The sequence below is a fragment of the Triturus cristatus genome, chromosome 4_2 (genome assembly GCF_964204655.1).
Source record: "Triturus cristatus chromosome 4_2, aTriCri1.1, whole genome shotgun sequence".
Lineage (NCBI taxonomy): Eukaryota > Metazoa > Chordata > Amphibia > Caudata > Salamandridae > Triturus > Triturus cristatus.
In genome coordinates, this window is record NC_140586.1 from 915575948 (window position 1) to 915588016 (window position 12069).

Sequence of the window (12069 nt, forward strand, 5' to 3'; positions counted from 1 at the left end):
AAGGAGGACTGTACAATGGGCCAAGCTATCCCATTATTGCAAATGCTAGAGCATCAGCTGAATAATGTGTCTGAATCATACAGAGGTGACGAGGACAAAAGGGAAGCCCATGACTTGGTGGAGAGCTTATCCCGTCGCTTAGCTGAAAATGTAAGGATACAAAATAAAATTTTGTCACAAGAACATTACATTTGTGCCACAATTCTGGATCCACGTGCAAAATTTGGACTGAAGACATTCTTTGCTTTTTCCGAGATTGATGTTGCCCGCTACAAAACTTGTTTAGCTGAAGCAGCCAGTAAGTTGAAAAAAGAACGGCTGCTAATTAAAAGCCCGCAAGATCAACCCACAAGAGGTACTGCAGCAGGCCATGCAGGATCAAGTGCAACTTCGTCGGCCGAGGGCAGTGCGTTTGGATCACAACACTCACCATCCCTATCGACCACAGCAACAATAACTGGATCATTAGGCCGAGTACAATCATTACACGATTGGTATGTAAAGTTAGGCATTAATAAGCACAGTGCTGATGCACAGAGAAAAGAGCACAAAAGCTTACCAGCAGCAACCCTGAACATTGAGCGGATGGTCCAGGCCTATCTGGACGACCCAACAGAGGTGTACATTGATCAAAACCCATTGCAGTATTGGTATAGGAAAAGGTCTGAATGGCCACTGCTCAGCAGGCTGGCGATAAGCTATCTGGCTTGCCCTGTCGCAAGTGTCTCTTCCGAACGTGTTTTCAGTGCTGCTGGTTCCATTGTAACATTGAGAAGGACCAGTCTCTCGCCCAAAAACGTGGAGAGGTTAACAATGATCAAAATGAATCAGCACTTCATACCACCGAATTACACAATAAATGAAGCAATGGAGGAAGATGAGGACAGCGGCTCAGGTGACGGAAGTAGTGTGTCACATGATGAATATTACCTACTACTGGCTGACCCCCCAGAGTTTGAGGACGAGCTATACTTCCCTGACAATTAGGCTTGCACTTACTGTCTTCCTCCCTTTTTTCCCACCTTTATTTGTGTGTCTGTCGTTCCGGTTACAAACTTGTGAATCACAACAAATCCATTACCACTGTCTTCTACTCTTCTTATTTAATATACAATTTTCAGGTGTCTGCAATTTGACAGTACAGTCCTCCGAAACCAGCTCCTCCGCTCCATCATACTGAATCTCCCGCCCAAATCCATTGCCCTCATGAATGATGATTGGATGATGGTAAATACTACAAGAACAAATTCAAACTTTCCCAGTCCTGCCAAAAGAAGTGGAGCATGAATCAGATGACTATTATAGCTATCCTCCTTTCAGAGCCGAGAGAGACTGGCCATTAACTGAAAATAAGATGGAACAGGTAATGATTGATGCCATGCATTGGACGCAGAGTTGCAGACTGAATGATTTTGTTGTGTTTGTTGTGCATGAATTTATGTAATTGTGCAATGCCACTAATCATCTTTCTACAGAACACACTAAACTTAACTCAAGGTGAATTCAATTTTCCCCTTCTTGTAAATAAGAGATTTGTACTTCTCCTGCAGCTTGGTGATACATTGCTTTTAATTCAATACAGGAAGGGGACTCACTCAATCTGCGCAATGAGTATGATTGACACAACAGCACCGTCCATCATGATGATGTCGAAATAGACGGCCCGTTAACTTAAGATGAGAAGGAACAGGTAATGACAATTAATGGCATGCATTGGACACCTGACTCTGAGCGATTGGTCTTTGTGTTTTTGTTGTTTGTTTGTTGTGCACAAAGTGAAGTCAAAGTGTACTAGTAATCTATCTTTCTGTACACACTAAAGACTGACTCAAGTCAATAATATTTCTACTCTTGTTGTGTAATAACAATTTTACTTCAACTGCAGGCCGATCTTCACAGTCAGTCAGTAAAAGTATCGGAGATGATGATGAAGTCAGGAGGACGTTTCATGAGTGGCATAAAACTTAAAAGCCTAAAGGTAAACACGTCAACAACAACCACAGCAGACCCAAATGTCTGTGTAGAAGTGGAATAGAGTGTAGCGGTGGGATGACTGCGGTGCATTGATTTACTAACTTAAACCGTAAAATGCTATGATTGGAATGGATAATGTGCTTTGCCTTTGTCCAACTCTTTAAAAAAAAAAAAAAGTACTCTAAAGTCTTAACTTAGGATGTGCTACTGCTAAGCACTGTGGACCTGCTCTCTCCTATTATTGTTGAAGGTAAATGCTGGAAACAGACTAGAGTAGAGATGATGCATACATGCCACCTCGGAAAGTGTTCTTGTTGCACTACACCATAACTTGTGCATTTGTTTCAACTTTGTTTCTCAATATCCCCTTTGGTTTTCCATCTACAATTACAGGCCGGGCCTTGCCCTATACTTTGGAAAACATTACAATGCACACTTACCTTACCAATAAATCGACATTTTTTTTATAGCCGGGCAGTGGCGAGTGGCGAGGCGACACACCCAAGATTGATGGACGAGAGAACCAAGAGGAATGCCGAGATGCAAATCCAGTCCACATTTTTTACCAGGATAACACAGTAACAGTATCCACTTTTATCTTCTTTTAAATAATTTGAATAATATTTTGTATACAATCTTTACAACAGTGTGTTCTTGGAGTTGTTATTATCATCATTAGATTTGCTCTCTGTTTACGATTCTTCCCTACCAATATTTAAAATTTCTATTTGCTATCTGTAAAAGTATTAAGGCCGGAACAACAGAACAAGAAGTGTATGTAATCCGGGTCTCTCATCATTTACCGTCGGGATGTAGAGTCCGCCGATCCTTTAGCCCGAACATTACTACTTTGCGAAATAATATTGCCATCCATCCCATTGAGGTTTACGGAAGATGCATATGTAAGGACCCACTATTTGGAACCACACGAACGTTACCTCCAATAAATGCAGATCGGGCCATATAAATAACATTGCCATCCACCCCATTGAGGCTTGGGGTTTAATTACACGTAAGGACTCTGTCTTCTCTTGGAATCCCACGGACGCTACCTCTAGTAGATGTAGAGCGAGCCCTTGTAATTCTGGCAACGTGTTACCATATAACCATATCCCTATATAGGTGTATTCTCTACTCTAACTTTCCGGCTAAGATACTGATCCAACTTCCATGTTATTTAAATATTGTTCTATAAAATTTACCCTTAGAAGTCATCTCAGTCTTGGTGCCTTCATTGAAAGATTAATTTTTCAAACCTACGGTTGTGAATATTGAATTTATGCCAGCACCCTCACCACCTGACGTTGGAAATGAAGTTGTCTCTAGTATTTGTCGTCCTTTGAAAGACCTACCCCATACGCCCTGAGGAAGGAGCCTATATAGAGTATATAGGATCTCCGAAACGCGCGTTGGCGCTTGTCTTGTGTTTTATCTTATGCTGTATTGTTTTGCAATTTTTGTTTATTTTTGTTTAAATTCTTTAGTGATTTCTGTTTTCACTGTTTTAGTTTCTTGTATTTTCATCATGTCTTGATGTTATTTATTCAATGTCATTATGGTGCTTGTTGCTGATGTAATGTTCCACTTTTTTCTTATTATTGTGACTTAATATGTATTACATTTAATGTACCACTCAATTTAAAATGGACATTTATTTGTCTCTCAAAAAAATGGGGAAAAAACTTATTCAATAAATGAAGTAATCTATTTTTTGTACACCGTTGATGTGGGCATTGCCTTATTATATGGACATAGTGCCTAAAATTGAATCATATAGGTGTAGGAAGCCCTCTGTTGTTGTTGTGCATTTCCTTTTTCTCCCTTAATATATGGATATGGTAGTCTTCAATGATTGTCGTTTGTTTGTCTATGTATGCATACTGTTTTTCTATGTCAAACCTTTCCCAAAAACCCCCTTCCCATCCATTCAACAAACCCTAACCCTCTTCCCCCGGACTGTGTGACTTATTGTCGAGGTGTGACTAAATTAAATGTACACCAATACTTAATCACACACTTGCTGGGGCGGATGTGGTGAAAGCAACAGTACTTCAATTTCAAGGCAGAGTGATGATCTTCTTCTGCTTGCCCACCCATGAGTAGGATATTTTAGAGGTTATTTTATTTAACAAAGGAACATATACCTCAGCATTAATTGCCGGCATTGATTGGATTTGTTTGTTGTCATTCCTCATATACAGCACTAACTGTTAGGCTGTAGGCCTAGTCAAGTGACTCGACACAACTATAGTTTGTAACTCTGTCTAGTAGGCTATCCCAACCACCATTATGTTTTGTTGTAAAATATTTTAGCATATTATTGTTGCTCGGTAAGTTCTGTACTGTACTTCATTCTACTACTCCTCTAACAGTCTCTCAAAGGCGATTGACTGTCTCCTTTTCTTTTTTTGCAAATGCTGCAGCCCTGCCAGTGTCTACTACTACTACTATACTACCACCACCACCACCCCAATCATGGCATGCTAGAAAAAGGAAACCATCTTCACCATGCAGCCATTGCTGTGCCAAAGTTAAACATAAACACCAAGCACAGGTAAGAGAGAAGTTTGGGGGAGGCAGAATTAATAATGGACATGTTTTCAAAGATTTCAATTTCACACACCAGTCCAGATGAAGAATGCATAGACTAGAGGACAGACTGAAAGTACTAGAAGGACAAGTCAATCAGTGAGGTGTGTCGCATCTATCTGTTTGTGTCTTACACAGTCAGCCAATTATTTAAATCAAACACAGGCATTGGGCGGCCCTGCACCAGCAAGGAAACATTGTGATGTAAAACAGTTACCCCACCTACAAAACATTAACAACATTGCATGTAACATAGAAAAATATATTTAATTTACCCTAACAAAAATAAACTAAACCCACAAAAGCTGACCTACCCTCCTCCCTAACCCCAACCAATGTCCATAGGAAAGTCCAGGAGAAAAAGTCCGTAAAGCAAAAACCCAACGCCCAAACCAGTTCCCACCCACCCAAACAAGAATTAAAAAAGGGGCAGAACTTGATGACAGGGACTAAGGTGTGGGGCGGGACTCAAGGAGGACACGCATCTGCTCCTCTAAATGGGCGACGCGGCGTCTGAGGGCGCGGCAGTTGCAGCCACAGTGGGGGGGCACCAGAGATGGCACTACGGTGGCGGCGGGCAGCCGTCAGACGGTGGCACCGTACCGCTGGAGGGCGGTGGCTAGGGCCCGGGGCACTGGAGGAGGCTTCAATTGCTGCTGCAGTCTCCTCCTCCTCCTCTGCCAAGACCACCAGCCGCCGGTATTCACGCTGGATTGCCTCCAGCTTCCGGCGCCGTGCCTTGGCAGCCAACTCCTTTCGGTTGATTTTAGGAGTAGCTGTGAATCAAAAAGAAAAAACAAGACAATTGTAAAATATACTCTTAGAAAAACAGTAAGACAAGTTAATTATTTATACACATAGTGGCATGGTAGAGTAGCACTATAAAGCACAGTAGTACATAACATTTTAAATCTCGCCCATCCTTCTTCCTTCCACCTGTCTTTCACTTTTTAGTTTAACAGTGCACCAGTTGCTCTTCTCCATAAAACTTTCAAAGCGGAGTTGAAATCAGATAGATGAGGCCATTGGTTACTCAATACTCCCTCTCCTATGCCAATTAAAGGGATTCTAGTCTTCTAGTTCACTCTTCAAACGTTCACAACAACTCATACTTACGACATCGGATGGCGGGCGGACTTTGTCCGCCCGCCATCCTCATGCTAAAAAGGGTGGGGGTCCCGTGGGGACAATTAATTAGGAGGATGCGCCCGGCACAGTGGCGGGCGCATCCTGTTTTTTTTACATTCTGGTTGGCGGTGCCGAAAGCAATGCTAAAAATACATGTTGTGATGCTTTTCCAAGCACAACATGACGGGCCCCGCACGGAGCCTGTCACGTTTTGCTTTGAAAGGCAGGGGGTACCATAGCATAGGTAGGTACCCTCCATGGGGGCCCCCAAGCATACTCTGCAATGTCTGCATGCCTTTCCGTGGCAGACGGCAATGCCGCCACGCAAAGGCATTCCAAAATGCAGATTATGTGGCTGGCGGTGTGTTCAGAGAGACACCACCGCCATATTGAACCCTTTTCCGCCTGGTCGACATGTGGGGGTCTGACTCTTTTCTACAGGGATGGCGGGAGGTTTGCCCCTGCGGTGTCGGCGGTGAATACCGCCGGCCCGGCGGGGGCAATACGCCCGCCATCCTAATGGGGCCCTAGTCTCAGCAGTACAGTATACATACAGTACACCCTTGCAGTGAGTGTACGGTCAAGTTCAACAATAGTTAAGGATTATGAATCTAACTTACAACCGCCCGCCACTGGTGCTGCCACTCCCTCTACCGCTCCGTTGGTATCTGCAGCAACTGACGCATCCTCTCCCTCCGCGTCGCCTTCGCTGGCCCCGGCAATGGTGGTCGGTAGTGCGCCTAGAAAACATTACACATTTATTAGGAGTCATATACACCTCCCCCCCTATTGATCAGAAGCAAGGTTGAAAAATGAGTTAATACTAACATACATCACTAGTACAAATCAGGTAGTAGTAGAGTAGACACTAATAGTTATATATGGTCATTCTAGCCTTTGCTTAGTTAGCCTGAGCCATGCAACCATTTTACCTTTGTGTCTTTTATTTTTGCACATGTGACGTTACCTTGCAGCTTTTTGTATAAGACACTTTTGAGCCCACATGACCTGCCTCACACTGCTACTGTCTACGCGCTGTGTACAAGCGGTCAACAAAAACATTAACAAGCCACTTTTTTAGGAAGTACTGTTAGTCCATATTGCTTATTCATAAATGCTACACTTTTTGGCACGGCTGAGAAATGCTTGCAAGTTGCAATATACTAACGCGCACTATTTCATTTTTCGCATTACAGACGGAAGATTCCCTTCTACGAACCAGAGCTTTGCAGAGCTTCTAAATGATGCAACAACTACCTGTACTAGTCTTCATTTATAAATTTATATAAACTAAATTCCTAGGGGATGGTGGTGCTGTCTTCCACCACTGTTCAGTTATCATGATTTAATTGCCACCTGTAAGTAAGTGTAACAATGTTTATTGTTTTAATGTTATTGATTTTCCGGTTGGTGCTGCATTTTATAATAGAACAATGTACAGAGCTTCTCAATTCAAAATAAACATTTTGAACTTACATAGACTTGGTGATATTTGGTGTGGACTAACTTACACGAGTGAGCAAATTAAAGTAAGGGTGTGCATGTGCATTGCTTTCACGACTGAGAGGTTGGGTGTGTTAGGTTCTGGGTTGTGTACTTGTTGGGTATCTTGGGGGGAGGGTTCGGAGACCTAATAGTTATGACAAGACAGTACTATAGTCGAGCAGGGGATTGTGGTGGGTTCTGAATTTCTGATTGAGCCTCAAGATTAACAACAACTCATACTTACGACATCGGATGGCGGGCGGACTTTGTCCGCCCGCCATCCTCATGCTAAAAAGGGTGGGGGTCCCGTGGGGACAATTAATTAGGAGGATGCGCCCGGCACAGTGGCGGGCGCATCCTGTTTTTTTTACATTCTGGTTGGCGGTGCCGAAAGCAATGCTAAAAATACATGTTGTGATGCTTTTCCAAGCACAACATGACGGGCCCCACACGGAGCCTGTCACGTTTTGCTTTGAAAGGCAGGGGGTACCATAGCATAGGTAGGTACCCTCCATGGGGGCCCCCAAGCATACTCTGCAATGTCTGCATGCCTTTCCGTGGCAGACGGCAATGCCGCCACGCAAAGGCATTCCAAAATGCAGATTATGTGGCTGGCGGTGTGTTCAGAGAGACACCACCGCCATATTGAACCCTTTTCCGCCTGGTCGACATGTGGGGGTCTGACTCTTTTCTACAGGGATGGCGGGAGGTTTGCCCCTGCGGTGTCGGCGGTGAATACCGCCGGCCCGGCGGGGGCAATACGCCCGCCATCCTAATGGGGCCCTAGTCTCAGCAGTACAGTATACATACAGTACACCCTTGCAGTGAGTGTACGGTCAAGTTCAACAATAGTTAAGGATTATGAATCTAACTTACAACCGCCCGCCACTGGTGCTGCCACTCCCTCTACCGCTCCGTTGGTATCTGCAGCAACTGACGCATCCTCTCCCTCCGCGTCGCCTTCGCTGGCCCCGGCAATGGTGGTCGGTAGTGCGCCTAGAAAACATTACACATTTATTAGGAGTCATATACACCTCCCCCCCTATTGATCAGAAGCAAGGTTGAAAAATGAGTTAATACTAACATACATCACTAGTACAAATCAGGTAGTAGTAGAGTAGACACTAATAGTTATATATGGTCATTCTAGCCTTTGCTTAGTTAGCCTGAGCCATGCAACCATTTTACCTTTGTGTCTTTTATTTTTGCACATGTGACGTTACCTTGCAGCTTTTTGTATAAGACACTTTTGAGCCCACATGACCTGCCTCACACTGCTACTGTCTACGCGCTGTGTACAAGCGGTCAACAAAAACATTAACAAGCCACTTTTTTAGGAAGTACTGTTAGTCCATATTGCTTATTCATAAATGCTACACTTTTTGGCACGGCTGAGAAATGCTTGCAAGTTGCAATATACTAACGCGCACTATTTCATTTTTCGCATTACAGACGGAAGATTCCCTTCTACGAACCAGAGCTTTGCAGAGCTTCTAAATGATGCAACAACTACCTGTACTAGTCTTCATTTATAAATTTATATAAACTAAATTCCTAGGGGATGGTGGTGCTGTCTTCCACCACTGTTCAGTTATCATGATTTAATTGCCACCTGTAAGTAAGTGTAACAATGTTTATTGTTTTAATGTTATTGATTTTCCGGTTGGTGCTGCATTTTATAATAGAACAATGTACAGAGCTTCTCAATTCAAAATAAACATTTTGAACTTACATAGACTTGGTGATATTTGGTGTGGACTAACTTACACGAGTGAGCAAATTAAAGTAAGGGTGTGCATGTGCATTGCTTTCACGACTGAGAGGTTGGGTGTGTTAGGTTCTGGGTTGTGTACTTGTTGGGTATCTTGGGGGGAGGGTTCGGAGACCTAATAGTTATGACAAGACAGTACTATAGTCGAGCAGGGGATTGTGGTGGGTTCTGAATTTCTGATTGAGCCTCAAGATTAACAACAACTCATACTTACGACATCGGATGGCGGGCGGACTTTGTCCGCCCGCCATCCTCATGCTAAAAAGGGTGGGGGTCCCGTGGGGACAATTAATTAGGAGGATGCGCCCGGCACAGTGGCGGGCGCATCCTGTTTTTTTTACATTCTGGTTGGCGGTGCCGAAAGCAATGCTAAAAATACATGTTGTGATGCTTTTCCAAGCACAACATGACGGGCCCCGCACGGAGCCTGTCACGTTTTGCTTTGAAAGGCAGGGGGTACCATAGCATAGGTAGGTACCCTCCATGGGGGCCCCCAAGCATACTCTGCAATGTCTGCATGCCTTTCCGTGGCAGACGGCAATGCCGCCACGCAAAGGCATTCCAAAATGCAGATTATGTGGCTGGCGGTGTGTTCAGAGAGACACCACCGCCATATTGAACCCTTTTCCGCCTGGTCGACATGTGGGGGTCTGACTCTTTTCTACAGGGATGGCGGGAGGTTTGCCCCTGCGGTGTCGGCGGTGAATACCGCCGGCCCGGCGGGGGCAATACGCCCGCCATCCTAATGGGGCCCTAGTCTCAGCAGTACAGTATACATACAGTACACCCTTGCAGTGAGTGTACGGTCAAGTTCAACAATAGTTAAGGATTATGAATCTAACTTACAACCGCCCGCCACTGGTGCTGCCACTCCCTCTACCGCTCCGTTGGTATCTGCAGCAACTGACGCATCCTCTCCCTCCGCGTCGCCTTCGCTGGCCCCGGCAATGGTGGTCGGTAGTGCGCCTAGAAAACATTACACATTTATTAGGAGTCATATACACCTCCCCCCCTATTGATCAGAAGCAAGGTTGAAAAATGAGTTAATACTAACATACATCACTAGTACAAATCAGGTAGTAGTAGAGTAGACACTAATAGTTATATATGGTCATTCTAGCCTTTGCTTAGTTAGCCTGAGCCATGCAACCATTTTACCTTTGTGTCTTTTATTTTTGCACATGTGACGTTACCTTGCAGCTTTTTGTATAAGACACTTTTGAGCCCACATGACCTGCCTCACACTGCTACTGTCTACGCGCTGTGTACAAGCGGTCAACAAAAACATTAACAAGCCACTTTTTTAGGAAGTACTGTTAGTCCATATTGCTTATTCATAAATGCTACACTTTTTGGCACGGCTGAGAAATGCTTGCAAGTTGCAATATACTAACGCGCACTATTTCATTTTTCGCATTACAGACGGAAGATTCCCTTCTACGAACCAGAGCTTTGCAGAGCTTCTAAATGATGCAACAACTACCTGTACTAGTCTTCATTTATAAATTTATATAAACTAAATTCCTAGGGGATGGTGGTGCTGTCTTCCACCACTGTTCAGTTATCATGATTTAATTGCCACCTGTAAGTAAGTGTAACAATGTTTATTGTTTTAATGTTATTGATTTTCCGGTTGGTGCTGCATTTTATAATAGAACAATGTACAGAGCTTCTCAATTCAAAATAAACATTTTGAACTTACATAGACTTGGTGATATTTGGTGTGGACTAACTTACACGAGTGAGCAAATTAAAGTAAGGGTGTGCATGTGCATTGCTTTCACGACTGAGAGGTTGGGTGTGTTAGGTTCTGGGTTGTGTACTTGTTGGGTATCTTGGGGGGAGGGTTCGGAGACCTAATAGTTATGACAAGACAGTACTATAGTCGAGCAGGGGATTGTGGTGGGTTCTGAATTTCTGATTGAGCCTCAAGATTAACAAAGACTCAAGATCAATAAGACTAGAAGTAGTAAAAGAGGACGACCCAAAGGATTGGACTCAATGGCTCGAGCTACTGGTGAATATGAGTTTTATTACAACCTTTCACATAAAGAGTGGCACTGGCCAACTGGGCAAGCTTAGCAGGTCCAGCAAGTCCTGCTCACGGTCCAGGATGTCGGACCACCGGTGCGTCAGCTGCGCCTGGGTGCGCCGGACCCCAGAGAAGCACGACACATCCCGGCGCACCTTCCCCCACCGCTGCCGACGCTCCTGGAGGCCGTACCCGGACCCAGGCCTGCCAGCTGCTGCCAGGGTTGAGGGGAGGTGGCGCTGCACAAAGAAAATGAGTGCAGCCAACTCCACCTGCCCAAATAAGGCCCGTGCCTGCACCCCCTGTGGGCGCTGCCTTCCACAAGGAAGGCGGTCGCGGCTCTGGCTGCGACGGCGACCAGCCCTACCCTTAGACATAGTTCTGGGGTAAGAAAAGGTAATAAAATTAAAGAAGTAAAGGAAATAAATAATAGCAGGCAATAGAAAGAGAAAAAGTAGCTAAAAAACAAAAAAAGGAGACAAAAACCAAAAATATAGAAGCAGGAAAATAGTTAGAGAAATAATAAATAAGAAAGATAAAAAAAAAGTGGCTTTAAACAAAGGATTGAAAAGATTTAGGGAGGATTCAAAATCAGGCCCCAGAACCATGCAATAGAGTGAAAAACAAGATGGCCGTGCCCATTGCGACCAGGTGCGCAAGTTCGCGCGATATTTTCTCCCTGAGCAAGCAAAAAGCAACGCGATCAAGTAAAAGCGGTCGCGAACAGGAAATATCTACCGCGAACGGGCGCGAACATGCATTGCCTGACCCGGAACAGGAAGTAAGCATCGCGAGAGGGCGGAACAAGTGAAAACAAGATGGCCACGCCCGTGAGCAATCGCATGGGTAAGTTGGCAAAAAATACAGCGAACAGGCGGGAAAAAAACTTCTGTGTCTTCGCGATATTTCCGGCGTGTTTTCGGAGATTTTTAGCATTTTCGCGATAATTTGCGAAAGTTAATTTCACAAATTCCGCCCACCCCTAATTATGACCCGCTTGTTGCCTGGCCTGATAAACTGGGCTCACCGCCTAAAGTATGTAAGGAAGTAAGAAACCTCGGAATTACCATGGACACCAAGCTATCATTGA

At 44.4% G+C, this 12069-nt stretch overlaps 1 protein-coding gene across 1 annotated transcript in view; it reads right to left on the minus strand.

Moving 5' to 3' along the window:
* Positions 1-4906: 4906 nt before the first annotated feature.
* LOC146835397 (uncharacterized) overlaps positions 4907-12069 on the minus strand; it is a 251566-nt gene continuing 244403 nt past the window's right edge. Inside the window, exons 2-5 of the mRNA XM_085599987.1 lie at positions 9794-9913; positions 8053-8172; positions 6312-6431; positions 4907-5339 (exon numbers count right to left, since the gene is read on the minus strand). Coding sequence (XP_085456113.1) covers positions 5032-5339; positions 6312-6431; positions 8053-8172; positions 9794-9913 — 668 coding nt within the window. The 3' untranslated portion in view covers positions 4907-5031. The remainder of the gene's footprint in view (positions 5340-6311; positions 6432-8052; positions 8173-9793; positions 9914-12069) is intronic.